The sequence below is a fragment of the Dermacentor albipictus genome, chromosome 1 (genome assembly GCF_038994185.2).
Source record: "Dermacentor albipictus isolate Rhodes 1998 colony chromosome 1, USDA_Dalb.pri_finalv2, whole genome shotgun sequence".
NCBI classification, from domain to species: Eukaryota; Metazoa; Arthropoda; class Arachnida; order Ixodida; family Ixodidae; genus Dermacentor; species Dermacentor albipictus.
Genome location: NC_091821.1, coordinates 517,590,578 through 517,608,512, shown reverse-complemented (window position 1 = coordinate 517,608,512; position 17,935 = coordinate 517,590,578). Strand labels below are relative to the sequence as shown.

At 45.4% G+C, this 17,935-nt stretch overlaps 1 protein-coding gene across 11 annotated transcripts in view; it reads right to left on the bottom strand.

Moving 5' to 3' along the window:
• Positions 1 to 17,935, bottom strand: part of gwl (serine/threonine-protein kinase greatwall) — a 472,763-nt gene that overhangs the window by 423,119 nt on the left and 31,709 nt on the right. For all 11 annotated transcript variants that reach the window (XM_065444899.1, XM_065444896.1, XM_065444897.2 and 8 more), the window contains exon 3: positions 3,373 to 3,473. In XM_065444899.1, the coding sequence (XP_065300971.1) occupies positions 3,373 to 3,473 (101 nt within the window). The remainder of the gene's footprint in view (positions 1 to 3,372; positions 3,474 to 17,935) is intronic.

Genomic DNA, 17,935 nt, shown 5'->3' with positions numbered 1-17,935 from the left:
CTTGATTACAACATTACATAAGAAACACAGAATCATGTGGTGCCCGGGACACAGCCACAGGGAACGACAGAGCGGACAGTGAAGATCGAGCTGTGACTCACCGAGCGAGTGTCCCCATCTGGACACCCTCCTCCCGTCCCAAGCGTCCCACACGCCTTGGGATATCCTAGAACACCAGCCTCGCGAAAGACAGCGCTGGCCTCCACCCCAACCTCGGTTAGGTGTAAAGGAAGCGTATGAGTGACGCTGCCTGCAGGACAAATGCATACCCGCACTTACGCTGGAAACATGCCATCCACCCCACCGCATACGTGGGCACCAGCCTGTGGTGCGGAGGCGAGCCAACTCTCGCCCTCATTACGTGTGAATGCGAGCTTGGGATACCAAAAAAAATGATATGATACCGGTAAAAGCTTGATAATGGCAAACGCTCCTTCAAGTGCACCGACAAAAGCAGATAAACTAGCCGGTGAACTGACCGTGTCTGAAGTGTCGTCTTTCGTCAAAACATCTGTGCAAGGGCTTCAAATGGGTGACAATTTTGTTAACAGAATACACGATATGCAAAATACTGACGTCATTTGTCAAGCCTTGCTTAAGTCGTGTCGCCAAGGCTGGCTGAAAGAAACCAAAGCTTCCTTGCTACTTAACTGCTACGTTCCTGCCTTGCTACGAACTGGCAGGAACGAGCACTAATTGCCAAATGCAATGGCATGCTGCTAAAGGGGACCAGATTGGTGGTACCTGAGTGCCTAAGAAAGGAAGTACTAAAGAAACTACATGATGGACATCAAGGCATCTCGAGGACTAGAGCTTTGGCAAAAGAATAGGTCTGGTGGCCAGGCCTCGGCGAACAACTTGCGCGACAAGTGAAACAATGTGTTACTTGTGCGTGCTTTGTCACCCAGAACTCGGAGCCATTGATTTCAACCCCCACGCCAAGTTTCACGTGGAAACGAGTTGGGATCGACTTGTGCGTTATTAACAACTGTCATTATCTTCTCGTGGTCGACTACCTGTCACGGTATCTGAAAGTAGCCCTCCTTCCCTCAACAAAAAGTGGTGCAATGATAGAAAGACTAAAAAGCATTTTTGCGCACCATCGCATCCCGGAGACCGTAGTGACAAACACTCGGCCACAATTTTCTTGTACAGAGTTTGATAAGTACACACGATTAGGCTTTGGTCACATCACTACTAGCCTTAGGTACCCTCAGGTTAAGTCCCTGATCCATAAAAATCTAAGGACTCATAGCTAGCTCTGCTTGTCTAAAGGGCGACCCCAGACGCTCTTGACTCTAGTCAATGAAATCCTCATGGGCTGGCGTCTTAGGACAAGAGTTCCAATGGCGCTGCAGCTGCATGGTCCATTGCAGCCACCGCTGCTTAATCTTGGGGCTAAAGACAGTGCGAACAAGAACCTACAAGCACGGTACTACAACAGGTGCCACAGAGCCCGGGAATTGAATAAACTAAAAGCTGGTGATTCCGTTTGGGTAACGGACATGAAGGCCATGGCAACGGTGCTAGCCACAGCCGCTACACTGTGGTTCTACATAATACGCACCCAGGAAGGGAGTACGCTGCGGCGTAACCGACGAATGCCCAACCGCTTGCCAGAACAGAGGAAGGCAGAAGGCAGCTACTAGTTTCCAAATGAAAGTGATTCATCCGAATTGGTTTCTATGAATAGGGAGTCACCCGCCACTTTTACAGCTTCGTTACCTTTAGCATCAGGGGCTATGACTTCAACTTTAGCACCTTCTGCTTAAGTGACCGTGACCAAGTCTGGTAGAGTGGTTAAGCGACCAGTTCGGTACAGGATTGATGAATAAGGTTTTGTTTGTGGTCGATTACCACTGAGGGTTCTTGCTTGTTGTTCATGTGCAGGTGTTCTAAATGCCACGCGCGGAAACCACTCTTTCATTTTGCAAAAGGGGGGATGTGCTGGAATGTATTTCCCTGCGGCTGAAAGCACGCTCCCGCATGATGCGCCGATTCACTACGCCTGACGCATGTATAGTACCACGTGTCACTGACGTCGCACTGCTTCTACTTAAACTGCTGTGGAAATAAAGACGGGGCTTTTCGTCGCTTACCTGCGGGTTGGACTACAGTCGTCTCCGGTCTTTCGCCAATCACGTACTGATAGTGGCAGGCGCCACTATGACAATGTCGGCAATCGAGGCCACTTGGGGCTGTGACCTTGGGCATAACTTCTGCAGCTCTTCTCATATGACTGCTTTGATCTTGTGCAGGTCATCAGTGCCTAGCACTTAAGCTTCAGTGCAGTTTGTTGTGAGCGCACGGCAGTTATATTGACTGGTGCGCATTTGAAGCGTCTTCTCGATCGTTGTGCCCTTCAAAAGAAATTCTGCGAGAGTCTTGGGTAGGTTGTGTATCAATCCGGCGAATAGTTATTCTTTTACACCCCGCACCAAGAACCGAACTTTCAATTCTTCCGACACGTGGGGGTTGGCGTTCTTTGGTCCCCATCTTCATGGCCACTTGGCCACAATCTTCTTTGTTGTTGTTTCAGGTAGAAGACCATGTTCAGGGAGCAGGTACTTTAGCCTGCGGCTTGCTCAGTGGAGACGACATTGGCGTTTTCTTCACAGTCGTTGCATCCAGTACTTGAACAATGTCGTGTGGTAGCAAATGTCATGTGGTAGTGACGGTCAAGAACACAGTAGCAAAACTGTGAATGGCGAAACCGACTCTTTATTGGGCAAACCTGTGCTCAGAAAAACAGACTACACTCAAAGCACAACAATAGCAGCGAACACAGTCGGCGACTGCCATAAATTTGATCAGCAGGTCAAACACGTCGGCTTTTACACATGAATCATCGCATGTTCCAGAGTAATCGCTGGTGCCCGCGTGTCTTCCAGAAAGTACCACACCTTTTGCATTGCACATAGAATCAGATTACACAAGGTTCAGTAACAACGGACAGTGGATAGAACCATCAATAACAGTTGAGAAACTTCCGATACATGGAGGCGAGTCCTGTACTAAATGACAATACTTGTTAGACGGTGAAAAGCAGTCAGCCGAGAAAGATCAATCTTCATGTAACTCTAACCGTGGCCCCCTGCCGGATGTTTACGGCACTTTCATACATAAATAGGATGTATTTCTCATTTGTTGCCATTGTGTACTGACGATGCCACCCGCATAGGTGGCGAAACGTCTATGTTTTTGTTATACTTTGTTGTTGAGTAAAGCCAGTGTAAACAACACTTTGAAGCAAAGATAAACAAGTACACGTGTCAATATTGTCCATGCCACCAATCTATTTGCACCCAGAGCCAGATAATTTCATTTCTAAATGGGACATGCAAAGCCAGCAGACAAAGTAACTGGGCTCACCTTGGTCAACCATGTTCTTGTGGACAATTTCGCTCTTCTTGACAACCTTGATGGCAAAAACCTGATCTTTGTTGCCCTTCTTCTGTGCCAGGTACACTTTGCTGCATGAACATATTTAATCGGTGAGTGAGACAATGAATGTGTCATTTTGAGACAACCAATCATATGAAGACAACAAGTAATTAGTGGGGCCAACAACCAACATTTATGATGTCCATTTTTTTTTTTTAGAATAAAGGAAAGCTTAGTGGTCAGACTGTCCAATGCTACCATGGTAACATGAAGAATGACATAGAATATTGTTCAAAATTTTTCAATTTGTAGACTCGATAGCTTTTACGCATTCTTATGCTGTAATGACAGCAGAAAATTTGGTGGGGTGATGAAATGAGGAAATTTGCAGGTGTGAGTTGGAATCAGCGCAAAAACAGGGGTAATTTAAGATCGCTGGGAGAGGCCTTTGTCCTGCAGTGGACACAAAAACAGGCTGATGCTGCAAACAGTGACAGGTGGGCACGACAGCAATTGTACATTGGCATTTATGGGAAGCAGGTGATTAGTGCCACCCTAGCCATAAAAAAATGTGTATTTTTTTTATCAAGCTGATTTTCATGTGGTTCATGCTTCCTGAAATGTTGAATTGTTGTTGGCAATAATAGCTATGGCAAAGCAGTTCTGCGAGAGCCTGCAAGATGGAAGAAAGCTTCCGAAAGGGAAAAATCGTCATCCACCCGACTGTAGCACGAAGCTGCAGAGGAAACCCATACGGATTCTTCAGAAAAAAAGCTTTGCAGTTGAAGAAAAATTCATCCTTTCAATAAAAAGTTCATGCTTTTGTGGTTTCCTGTTCAACTGCTTTGGTTGTACACAAGTCAGGTTCTTTTTACCCAAGCCAGTCTAAGTTCTTAAATGTGAAACGCTTTTTTGTACAAAAATGCACTGAACTGTACTTTTATACATGGAGTCAATGGTTTAACAGGAAACAACCTGGCCAGGTAAAGTCATAGTAGAAGAATTATAAGTACTGTTATGGACCAGTAAAACTACGAAATTGAAGTTTTGATGCCTGTACTTTGTTTAGAACTTTTTCTCGGCGTGTTGGTGCACGGCTATGTTAGGAAGAGGTGCACGTACGAAAGAATGAACACAGGAAAAAAACTCTGTCCTGTGTCCGTCTTTTTATAAGCCCAACTCTTTATAACAGTACCTTGTTTACAAAACAGAAATTCAAAATGGTCATTGCTGGAACAAGTAATGTACTCTTGAATATGTGCCAAAGTGACTTTGCATAGCTGAGGTGGAGATTGCCATCGATTCTGTTGTGTTGTCAGTAGTCTGAATGATGAGCGATTCTAGACGAAGCCGTGATGACACATTTGGGTCTTGCCAATATTGTTATGGAAAGATGAACGAAGAGAAGAAGAAGATCGCGAGACGCTGGCTGCTGCACGTTGTTGGCGGTAAGCCATCTTGTCTACGCTGACTCATCCTGTATATATAGAGTAAATGCAGTCTTTATATACTACTAACACCCCCATAACAATATGCTTGCACTATCCCAATCTATGGTCTGTTCAGAAGCCTGAATGTGCTTCACTAAGGCATTTGTCAACATGTTTCCTTTCTTGACTTCATTCTAGTGTTGTTTCCCAAATGTCTGTTTAAATTTTCAGTCTCACTGATATAGATGGTTTGCAATCTGCACATGGTAAATTGTAACACCAGAAAAATTGCATCGAGGTAGGGTGTCCTTCCCCTTTGACAAGGTTCTTTCTCAGTTTATTTCTTGGCACATGCACTATACTGCGCCATACAGGGGACTGTAGCATGCTTTATTAAAGGGCCCGTCAAACACTTTTCCAGCCACTGTTTTTTGGTGGCAGGTTACGTGGATTGATGGTTTGAGAGATAAATGCAACAGGAATGTCCATTTCTAGAACAACTTTTTGTGCGCAAAACATACAGGGACAAAGAAAAGGAGCAACACAAGGACAAGCGCTTTATAACAACTAGTTTTATTTTCGAAGAACCACCTGCTTAATACCCACAGATCTGTGCGATCCAGTCAACAGAGCACACTAATAGCGCGTATAACAACACTTGTGATAAAATGTCTTGGATCAGTGCTACCCGGTCAGCATAAAAACAGTAAAGCACATAGAACAAGCACTTCAGATGAAAATGCATTAAAGATATGATGACAGGAGCCAATTCCCTTTATCTAACAATGAAACAGAAGGATGACTGATGCATTTTTCCTTTAGTTTTACAATCCAGTGAGCTTCCACAATTTCTCTCGCGGTTTGATTTCTATGCCGTTTAGGCCAATTGTGTCCGAGCGAGGGTGTTGGCAGATTCTGGTCGCGGGGTTCCTGCAGAAAATGTTGAATCCCTTAGAAGTACAGGATCCGTACTTATTGAAAAGCTCTGAAGGCCTTGTGAATTTTCTGGCATCATATCATAAAAGTTGCAGCTGGGGATTCAGTATAGATGTTCAAGATCTCTACTATTCCTTGTGGCATGGGCCCGTAATGTGCAGTGTTAGTGATTGCATAACAAATGAGAACGACGAGGTGTCATTCTGCAACATGTGCGGGATGGCTGTTGAATCTTTTCTTGAACTTCTACATTTTTATTTAGCAAATACATGCGTAGGATTCTGTGATGAAACGTATATGAAGGCAAGGGGTGTGTGCATCGGGTCAAAGGTAGCTCCCATCCTTAGTAGCATTTTTCTGTGAAGCATAGACAGAAAGCTGGCAAAAGATTTAGAAGGTGTAGTATATGAGGTATACAGATATGTAGATGACTACTTGATTTTGGGTTGTCACGTAGACAAGGATGCTTTCAGGAATAGGGTAGTAAAAGCCTTTAATTCTCTGGGCAAGGGCTTGACATTTACTTTGGAAGTACCAGTAGATAATGAGCTACAGTTTCTTGATGTCAAGTTAGAATTTCTACCGAAACATGTGTGTTGGTCATTCTCACCCAAAGCTGGAAAACTGCTAATGAACTATGCCTGAAACCAATCCAGGCTTGTGAAGCATGGTATAGTCATTTCATGTTTCCAGTCAGTGTTGTTGAAGTCATGTTACCACACTGTAAACATTGCATTTCATGAGCAAGTTGATCGTTTCAGAAAGGCTGGGTACCCGCTCGCTGTGACGCTGGTGTCATGCGCTAGACTAAACAAAAAACTTAAACAGGATAAAGAACTACGCACAAAGAATCAAAGGCAGAAAAATTTAGCTTCCAAGGTTTGAGTGATTCCGTATGTGCACGGCCTTTTACACAGGCTTAAAAAGGTGGCTCGGAGTTATGAAGTAAAAGTGGTATTTTCGGCAAAAAACAATATAGGTAGTGTGTGTTCTAGGGTAAAAAGTAAGTTCGAAAGTAAGGATGATGCAAAGAAAGAATGTAGAATTAAACATCCGCATAAGAACCAATTTGTCGATTGCGCGAAGAACGTTGTGTATCAGATTCTTATGACGTGTGGTCGTGTCTACATAGGGCAGACTGCGAGATGCACTAACATGAGACTAAGGGAACACTTGTCTTGTCTTAAAGGTTGTCCTAGTATGCATTTGGCAATGCATTGTCAAGAACATGCTTGCTCACCCTGTCTTAGAAGCACCGACATATTGTTTAGGCATAGAAATCAAACCACGAGAGAAATTGTGCAAGCTCACTGTATTGCAAAACTAAAGGGAAAATGTATCAGTCCTATTTCTATTTCATTGTTAAAGAGAATTCACTCTTGTCATCATATCTTTAACGCATTTTCATCTGAAGTGCTTGTTTTATGCGCTTTACTGTTTTTATGTTGACCGGGTAGCGCTGATCCAAGACATGTTATCACAAGTGTTGTTATACATGCTATTAGCGTGTTGTGTTGACTGGATCGCACAGATCTGTGGGTATTAAACAGGTGGTTCTTTGGAAATAAAACCAGTTGTTAGAAAGCGCTCATCCTTGTGTTGATCCTTTTCTTTGTCCCTGTTCGTTTTGCACACAAAAAGTTTCTCTAAAAATGAATCTGTTCCAACTAGGCTGACCCACAGTTATGCAAAAGGAATGGCAGTGATAGGGGTATGCAGTTTAAGTTATCCAGCCAAGAAATTTCAAAATACAAGAAAAAAGACGCATGCCCTCAACTCAAATTTTGCAGTCTTCTTTACACGACATACACAGCACAGCGCTGTGTATGTCGTCTCTCGCAGTCCTTGTCCTTCGCGCAGTGCGTTATTTTTGATCATGAATTACCACCTAGCCCAAGCAACCACCCTAGTTCACTTCTTTCCACATTTGCTGACCAGGCTGGTCAAGCAACCTGGGACTGCAGAATACCTTTTTCTTCCGTTCAGTTTTAGTTCAGCGCAGCACCACACAAAACAAAAAAATCACTGCCTCTTCCACTCCATGAAGATGGTCGAACAGCAAAGCAGTGTTAGTTACGCCGAGTGTTGCATCATGCAAGTCAAACTTCATAAGCAGTCTATATTGTAAATCTTTTGTTTCACCACTCTTTCACCTCATTTTCGCTTTGGATGCTTCACGTGGTGAGCCTGCTTTAGGAGTGCTTTTTTTTTCAGTGGTTATCCCAATTTCTTTTTTTTTTTGCGTGCAAGGTTTCTATTTGTGTTTTGCCATACATTTTTTTTTTCGCATGCAAGTTGCTCCACCCCATTTTTGCGTGCCAGTAATGACTATATGCCATACAGTACCATGTGTGGAAGCACTAATCCAAAGCTCCGTATATTGGGCGCAAGGCCCACCACTGGAGATGCGGGCGCTGCAATCATTTTGACAACTGGTTGGATTGGTTTGACAATTGATGTGCCTGCCGGCACTTCTTGGTGGGACTAGAAGTGCCGGCAGCCATGCACTCCTAGTATCGCGTTTCAACCACTGGGCACTGTTCATTGGCTGCAAACCGCCAGCATAACTGTTTTTTTTTTTTTTTTTGCCGCAGGGTGGAATCAATTGTCGAAAAATTCTACGTCGGTCTGGCTCGATCATCAAAAATGCACTGTATGACAACTGTATAAGATTATCGTACAAGATAGCATTCTCAGAGGGAGAAAGGCGTCCCTCCAACCCGTTTCTCCCTGTGGAGTTCTTTTCCTCTCCCACTAGGTCAAGTGGCCCCTTTGTAGCGAAGTCCAACAACAACGGTCCAAGGTCAAACGACAGCCCGGGAGCAAAGCAGACATGTGTGACGTTTCAACGCGACCATCCCCACAGGAGAGTGGCAGGAAAGGAAACTAGATACAAAAGCACTTGGAACGCCGACCAACAGAAGGCGGTGCAAATGTAGACATGGCCGACGCAGCTTGCACGGTGGCAAATCTTTGAGAAAGCTTTACTATTGCGATGAGGTTTATTGTCGTTCACAATGGTGTGGAACGCTAGATAAATCAAAGCACTGCAAGGGCTGTCCGTAGCACGGGGCTCGCTCGTGATCACGGCACGGCCCTTCGTCTTCCTCTTCAGACGGCACATATGCAGGGGCGCGTCTGCTTTATTACAATGCCCCGTTGTGCTAAGACCACGCCATGGCCAACTCCGCTGGCGTCAGTATGGACTTCCGTGGGAGCATCAGGGTCGTAGTGGTGAAGAATCGGTGGTGAGGTCAACAAGTGGCGTAACTGCCGAAACGCTGCATCACATTCAGGTGACCACGCTGCTATGCCGTTACTGGCGGAAAGTAAACTTGTCAAAGGTGCCATGATGGATGCGAAATTGCGCATGAAGCGATGAAAATAGGGACATAATCCAATAAAACTTCTGAGGGTTTTGTGGGTGGGCGTTGGAGAGTCGGCAACGGCACGGAGCTTGTCTGGGTCCGAGAGGACGCCGTCTTTTGAAATAATGTGACCCAATATAGTTAGTTTTCTTGCAGCAAAACGGCACTTCTTGAGGTTAAGCTGTAGGCCAGCAGATGCGAGACAGGTCAGAATCTCATGCAGGCGAGCGAGGTGTGTCAGAAAATCGGTTGAGAAAACGACGATGTCGTCTAGGTAACATAAACAGGTCTTCCATTTGTGACCGCGAAGGATGGTGTCGATCATACGCTCAAAAGTAGCTGGCGCGTGTCACAACCCGAAGGGCATGACGTTAAACTCGTAGAGGCCATCGGGTGTAACGAATGCGGTTTTCAGACGGTCAGGCTCGGCCATTGGAACTTGCCAGTACCCGGAGCGCAGATCCAAGGAACTGAAGTATTCTGCGCCTTGTAAACAATCGAGAGCGTCATCGATTTCAGGCAGTGGATAAACGTCTTTTCTCGTTATCTTGTTTAGGCGTCTGTAGTCGACACAAAAGCGAATGGAGCCATCTTTTTTTCTCAACAATACGACAGGTGAAGACCAAGGACTTTGAAAGGGACGGATGACTCTACGTTTGAGCATGTCATCCACTTGCTCCGTGATGAGTCGGCACTCTTCGGCGGAGACACGATACGGGCGCTGTCACAAGGGGGAGTGGGAACCGGTTTCGATGGTGTGAGAAACACCAGTGGCACGGCCCAGTGACGTCTGATTACAGTTGAAGGAGTTGACAAACTGGTGAAGGAGAGCGAGAAGTTGGCGTCAACGAGGTGGGGAAAGAGCAGGGTCGATGGCGTTGTCAAAAACCACTGAAGGTGATGAGCCGGACACCGAAGTGATGGCGTCAACATGACGGAGGGAGTCGGTAGGAACATAGAGGTCGTCGACGTCGTCGACTGCCTGGAAGTATCCCACGGTCTCTCCACGCAGTAGGCCGATCGGGTACTGGTAGTAGTTGGTGACCAGCATCACAGTTGACCCAGATGTTACAGTAAGCACGACAAACGGAAAAACAATGCCCTTGCGTTGAGCAAACACATCGGACGGCGTGAACAGCACAGTGGCATCAGATGTGGCATCAGACGACAAGACAACAGCCGTCGACGACTCAGGAGGTATGGTTGTGTCGGCATCAACAGCGAGTTTGTCGGCAAAGTGAGGAGAGCTAGTCGGCAGTGATTCACATAGTGGTAAAAGCGACACTTCTGCTCGCGAACAGTCAATGACAGCATGATGACGTGACAGGAAATCCCAACCAAGGATGAGGTCGTGAAAGTAAGATGGTAGCACGAAACACTCGATAATGTACAGAATGTTGTTGATGACGACACAGGCCGTGCATACAGCTGAAGGGTGAATTCGCTGCGAACTGGCAGTGGCGAGCACCAGGCCAGAGCGAACTGTAGTCACTTTTCGTAGCTTGCGGCAAAGGCTCTCGTGAATGATGGAAATGGCTGCTCCGGTATCGACTAGTGCGACTGCGGGTACTCCCTCTACAAAAACGCTAATAACATTTTGCGGCGAAGATTGAGGTCTTGAGAACGTCGATGTATTTGCAGTTCTTGCCTAAGGAACTGCAGCAGTCAGTTTCCCTCTTCAGTGGAAACTCGACGGCGCAGGGGCGAAATTGAACGCCGACGAGGAGAAGGAGAGCGCCGAGTTTCCGACCGGCGATCAGTGTCAAGACGTCACGGTGAAAATGGAGGTGGGGCGGCGTATTGTGGCGCGTAGCTGGGCGTGTCAAAGCTGGTACGCTCAGTTGGGGCGCGGCGGCGACAGAAGCGCGCTACATGACCAGCAATGCCTCAGGCGAAGCAGGTAGGCCGGTTGTCTTGAGTGCGCCACATCTCGGTGGGACGCAAAAACTGTGGTGACGGTCGGGCAACTGGAAATGAAGCCAGATGCATGGGCGATGAAAAGGAAGCTGTCTGTGCAGGTGGCCGCGCAACCACGGCTGCATAACTGAGCGGCAGCGACGTAGGGTGAGTGGCAAAGGTGGTATGGGCCAGCGGCACACTTGGCCAGCGGCAAGCCTGCATACCGGCACAGCGGCAAGCCTGCATAACGGGAGCCATGCAGGCTGCTAGAGGTCAAAAGGCTTGTGCGCATGCTGTTTGGAGCAACAATCCATCCACTGAAGTTGTGACCTCTCTTAATAAGTGACAAAGGTTTTCGTGCATTACGGCACGAAATTTCTTCCATTTTCCCACTCTGCCCTACCCAGTTATGCGCCGTCAAGGAGCCCCACGTTTCACGCGATGAAAGTTATAGTAACCAATGCTCGAAGCTTCATGCCGAAAAAAGAAACACTAGAAATGATCATCACGGATGATGACACTGACATTGTTGTTATCACAGAGTCATGGCTAAACTCTGATATCGAGGACCACGAACTTCTGAACAACCCATCGTATACCGTTTATAGGCAAGATAGGACCGGTCGTCGGGGGGGGGGGTCTGGTATTTGTCAAACAATGGCTAGTCTCTTTTCGCTTATCTACTGAAAGTCACCACGAGATCCTTTGTCTCAAGGTAGTACTGCCGACAAGCACTACCATACTGATTTCTTGTTACCGTCCCCCTGATTGTGACATTACATTCACAAACGAACTTAATTCCATCATATCCAACCTAATCTCCCGTTTTCCTCGTGCTAGTCTCATGCTATGCGGCAACTTCAACTTTCCGGATATTGACTGGGAAAGCTGCATGGCTTCAACCCGCACGTCTAAAGATTTCCTAGGAGCAGTTCTTACGTACAACCTTAGCCAAGCAGTTACCAGACCTACTCGCAGTAACAACATTCTTGAATTAGTGGTTACTACCAATAATGAACTAATAAATTCATTACAGTATGTTAAAGGTGTTAGCGATCCCAACATTTTGTTTTTTAACAGCTATAGAACTTCCTAGCCGCCAGCCGTCTACTAAATACATCCGAGATTACAATAAAGCAAACTTTGCAGAAATTAACAATAAGCTAGAATCTTTTTTTGTAGACTTCCACCAATCAGCCCCTTCCAGAACAGTTGAGCAAAACTGGTTACTCTACAAACATAAACTTTTGTCTCTTCTTGATGCCCATGTTCCTCTTGTATGTATTCGCAGGGATGCCGGCAGACCCTGGTATTCAAACAACCTTAAAAAACTATGTAGGAAAAAAAAGCGCATTTTCTGCGAACTCAAACGACGCAACAATCCGCAAAAATGGGAAAGATACTTGACAGTATTGCGGGAATACACAAGTTTGCTGAGACAATCTAAACGCAAATATTTCCACCAGGATCTGTTGAGCATTCTGCGTGTCAACCCTCGCAAATTCTGGAGCTCATTATCACTTAAACGTACTTCATGTCATAGTATCGCATTAATCAACTCGGACGGGTCTCCTGTTTCAGTGAATCAGCGTCCTGATGCTATGAACTCTTATTTTTGCTCGGTTTTCACTAATGAACCTCCCAGTGATATTCCTACATTGACATCTACTCACTTTTCGGAAATGCCGGCTGTTATTATAAATACTCAAGGAATCTCCAATTTAATCGATAACCTTAAACTTTCCAGTGTGCCAGGCCCAGCCGGCATAACGACCAAAGCTTTAAAGGGCACCAAATATCAATCTAGCCGCTTCTTGAAATTGATTTTAACTCAGTTTATTGCCTCTTCCACTATTCCGAATTATTGGAAAATTAGCAGTATTGTACCTGTGTATAAATCTTCTAGTCGTTCTTGTCCAAGTAATTACCGCCCTATTTCCCTAACTTGCATACCTTGTAATATTCCAGAGCATATATTGTACTCCAGCATTGCAACTCATTTAGACAAGCACTCTTTCTTCTTTCCCAATCAACATGGATTTAGACGAGGCCACTCATGTGAAACGCAGCTGTTCGAATTCACCACAGACCTTCACCTCCACCTTGACTCCCGTTTCCAAACCGACGTTATCTATCTCGACTTTGCAAAGGCGTTTGATCGTGTCGCCCATCTACGTCTTAACACGAAACTTGCCTGCCTTAATCTCGACCCACTTGTATTCTCCTGGATTGAATGTTTTCTCACAAACCGCTCACAACACACTGTCATCGATAACCTCAAGTCGACAAGTAGGCCAGTCTTATCCGGTGTACCACAGGGCTCTGTGCTCGGATCTCTTTTGTTTCTAATTTTTATAAATGACTTCCCTAATAGCATTCTTTCATCAATTCGGTTATTCGCTGATGACTGCGTCTTGTATCGGCACATATCCTCCCATAATGACCAACTAATACTCCAGGAAAACTTAATGAGAGCAGCATTCCGGGCAAGTTGGTAATCCATTGTTTAAATGATATTGCGCGACATACAAAAACGACACGGACGTGAAGGAAGACGACACACCAAGCGCAAACTATCAACTAAGTTTATTGTGCCACTGCGTCATTTTATACATGGCATGCACGTAGATCGCGCATGCGCTTACACGGAAAGGAAGTGCGAAATCATGTAACATAGTTACGTGTCGTGTGATGCCGCGTCCAAGTAACGTAATTCTTTTTAACCAGGAAAACCTAAGCAAAATAGCAAATTGGTGCTCTATTTGGCTCATGTCCCTCAACGTTTCCAAGTGCAAGTACATGTGTGCAACTTGCAAGCGGGACATCATTAACCACCAGTACTTTCTTAATTCCACACCCTTGACTAAAGTTGACTTACCGTTATCTAGGCGTTACTATCACTAATCAGCTTACGTGGTCTGCACACATAACTCAACTTATAAACGACTGTTCTAAATCACTTGGCCTACTCAAAAGATAGATTTTTCTGTCTCTTGTTCCCATACGCAAGCTCGCCTATGACACATTCATTTGGACTAAACTTGAGTATGCCTCAGCGATTTGGAACCCTCACCAGAATCACGCAGCACGTTTTATCGCTTCAAACTATGACTGACATACAAATATAAGCGGCATTAAATCATCCCTCAGCATCCCTAGCCTAACACTTCGTAGGAAGATTTCACAACTTTCCCTTTAGCACAAACTCTATTACAATTTCCCACACCTCAGAAACACTCTCTTACTTCCACCCAACCGCTTTTCTAAGCATCTCTTTAACAACCTGAGTCTACAACGTCTCCATGGTTCGTTCCTCTAATGCCTTCAACAACTCTTTCTTACCCAGTGCTGTTGAATTGTGGAACGCGCTACCCAACAGCATAGTAAATGAAAGTAATCCAGATAAATTTAGGCACCTCTTGTCATGTTTTCTAAACCCTTAACCTACCAGTACTATGCTGTTACTCTAACGTCTAAGTTCTTTTTTTTGCACTTTTCTGTTATATTGCTGGTTGTGTTGCCATTACTACTTCCGGTTCGTACCTTACTTTGTTTCTTTTTTTTTCTTGCCCGTCATCTACTAGCATGGATATTAAGTTTTGTTTACCGTTGAACAAATGAGTTAACCATTGTATAATAATGATCATAGCGTATCTTGATGCTTTTGCCCCCCCCCCCTATGTAATACCCTGAAAAGGGTCCTTAAGGGTCAATAAATGATGATGACGATGATGATGATGATGATGATGATGAAACTGCAGTTACAGTGTCCACATGTCAATGTAGAAATATCTTCAACAACAACTTTTACAATGCTTGTAGACAACAAGTGAGGACTTCAGAATTTTTATGGTGACCCAGCTCTGGCCACAGAAACTGTAGCACTTAGTTTTCCCGTTTGGAAGGTGCAGCACAACAATGCATTGAAGAGAATGAATGATGATGTGGTAAGGATGACCAGCAGGGGACGGATGATGGAGAACTAGGTGTCGGAAGTGTGTCACCAGAGTAATGATGGCTGTAGCTCGTGAGCGCAGCAAGTCATTCTGGAAGTGGCAGCAGGCGATTCTAAGCAAGGTCAACATGCCCAGGCAGCCACAAGCAAAGCCTATAGGCTGATTGTCTGGTATGTACCAAAGATCTGCACCAGCAGCGGTGGTTCAGGGAAAAAAGAATTATGCAGATTCCACGAAGTAAAACTTTCTGATCTGTGTGCTTTGATTGGCGATAATTAAAGGTCATGTTGATGAGGAATGTGCAATTTCTTCAGCGTGTAGTCCAATACAAGAGTGGTGGGTTGATGTTAAACGTTAGCTTGCTTGCACCACTGCTGTTTGTCTGCGCCATTTTTCATAACCTCTGAGAGGGCTGAGCATTGTTATTGCCTCAAATGGCACATCAAATTGTGGCAGAAGCCTTAAACTTTAATTGAATTATGGGGCTGTACGAGCCAAAACAACAATCAAATTATGAAGCTCACCGTAGCAATGGCCTCCGGATAAATTTTGACACCCTGGTGTTCTTTAACGTGCACCTAAATCTAAGAGTTATTGCATTTCTCTCCCGTCGAAATGCAGCTGCCGTGGTTGGGATTGAATCCGTAACCTTGAGCAATGCCATAGCCGCAAAGCTACTGCGGTGGGTACAGAAGGGTTGATTTGGCATGCGACCACTTCCGTAGTGTCGCCTAGATCCTATGATGCTTTAATGAGGCTTTGTAGTTGCATGCCCTGCATCAGTTGTCCACTTGACAAATTTGCATGGTGTTTATTTTTCAGAAATAGCAGAAACGTACCATACTGCACCTTCAGTTTGACCGCAACCACTGTGTGTCTATAGTAATAGCATTTCCTTGCCTTCTTACGCCATCTTTTCTCTCTCCCGCTACCAATGACAAAAAGGCAGTAAGGATGGCCATATTACTTCCTCCTGAACAATTGCTTTGGCTTCAGCAAAGACCGATTTGGAGTGACAGTCAGTTGGGAAAGTGACCCATCATACAGAAAAGTGCTGCCAGCAAAATATGTTGCTTTCACAGCTCATCGTAGCTTTGGCACGGCTGTATAACTTCCGAAACAGTTCCTGGGCCCTTGGAAAGGATCATGTGCGAAACACTGTCAATGCCCTTAATCACTTGTTGGACATTATCAGGCTTTTGCGTCGACACAATGCCGCATTTGCCCTCTATGACAATATAGCTTGTCAGTGTCCCATCCGGCTATTGATCCCGTTAACTCAAATGTTGTTCAACATATACTTTGCAAACAGCTGGAAAATCAAACACATCAGCAAAGATGGCCTTGAAGGGGAAGTTTCCCTTGTGATGGTTAAATTGCAGGTTCGCAAGGTCCTCCAGGTTTGTTTTGTTTAACTTTATGGCATCATTCCACTGGCTGCAGCGCTCTCCCTCCCATATGATGATAGTCTGCTTTTGAAGTCACTGTCTGTATTGCTAAATCTGGCTGGATCTCTTTGTGAAGGGCACCAGAGATGACGGGCTATGTCAACAACATCTGCTGAACGACACTGGGCATGGTAGTCGCAGTGCCAGGACGGAGTTCCAGGATGGTGCCTGCAGCGAGTACCCCGCACCTCTGCCAATTATAAGGTTTATTGTATGGGAGAACCACTGGTACAAAGCATAAGAGCTGCACAGCGTCTGACTGTTTCCTTCCTGAGCTGCACACTGTCTATTCAACTGGCTGTGGTGCTCTTCTCCCTTTCACAAGGAAAAGTAACGGCAGACAAAAACGGCAACTGGTGGGTTCATATTCTATATTATGCATGTGATACTCTACCAGTATGCTTTCATGGCAGCCATCCTCGTGTCGGCTTTCTTGTGCTTGTGTACTACATCAAGCGCCCCTCAACACCACGAAGGCAAATGTGCAACATCCTTTAAACCACTAGCATAGCATAGTATGTGAACTTAACAGCAGGCGAACAGCCAATAAACCTTTTATGAAGAGGTTTACTGGCTACGGACTGAGAGCAACTAATACGGCGATCAAGCAGCAGCAACAGTCCCAGCAAGAGCGGCAAATCTCATTCCCAATGCTGGTGATCATGATTGGCTAGCGCTTGTCATGTTCACTACAATTACCCAGAAAGGAAAAGAAGCCATCCTGGTGACCTAAAAATTCACCCCGATGAGCACGTAGTAGTACGTCTTCAGGCATCGCACATAGACAATATGTGGTTCCCGGCAGCACAAGTCTGAAGACGGTGTGACTGGTTCGATTACATAATTAATGGGAGATGTGTGCTCAATGATGCAGTAAGGGTCTTCGTTCTTGGGCAGTAGTTTTGAAGAGAGACCAGCTGCATTGGCAGGAATTGACAGCCACACAAGCTAGGAAGGAAAGTGGGCACATTAGTGTTATCGGGGCGGCTGCTTTTCAAGCATTCCTGGTCATATAAAGTTAGGGCCCATGCGAGTTCGCAGCACTCTTCAGCATGCCTCACAGTGGCAAAATGGGCACACACTTCGATGCATCAGGCCAGCATGGAAGAGTTGCGTCGGTAGTGTGCGATGGATGGCGGCCATACAATAAGAAAAATGGTGAAAAAACAGTGGTGCTCTGTACTGCAATATTGTATGCATAGGTGACAAAGGGTAGAGTGGGGACCCAATCTGTATGGTCAGAGGCAACATACATTGCAAGCATGTCGTCAAGTACAGTGGTGCTCATTGTATGTTGGTTTGAGGATGATGTGCATTAGTTGTCTGATGAACACGACACTGATCGAGGATGGCCTCAATGACTTCAGACAAAAAGCGCACCTGCGATCACTGAGCAGTTTCTGAGGTGTGCCGTGTCAGAGAATAAAGCTGCGAAGAAGGAATAACATAACGTTGCACACTGTAGCTGCCGGTAAGGGGGCCATTTCAGCATATTACATGAGGTGATTAACTGC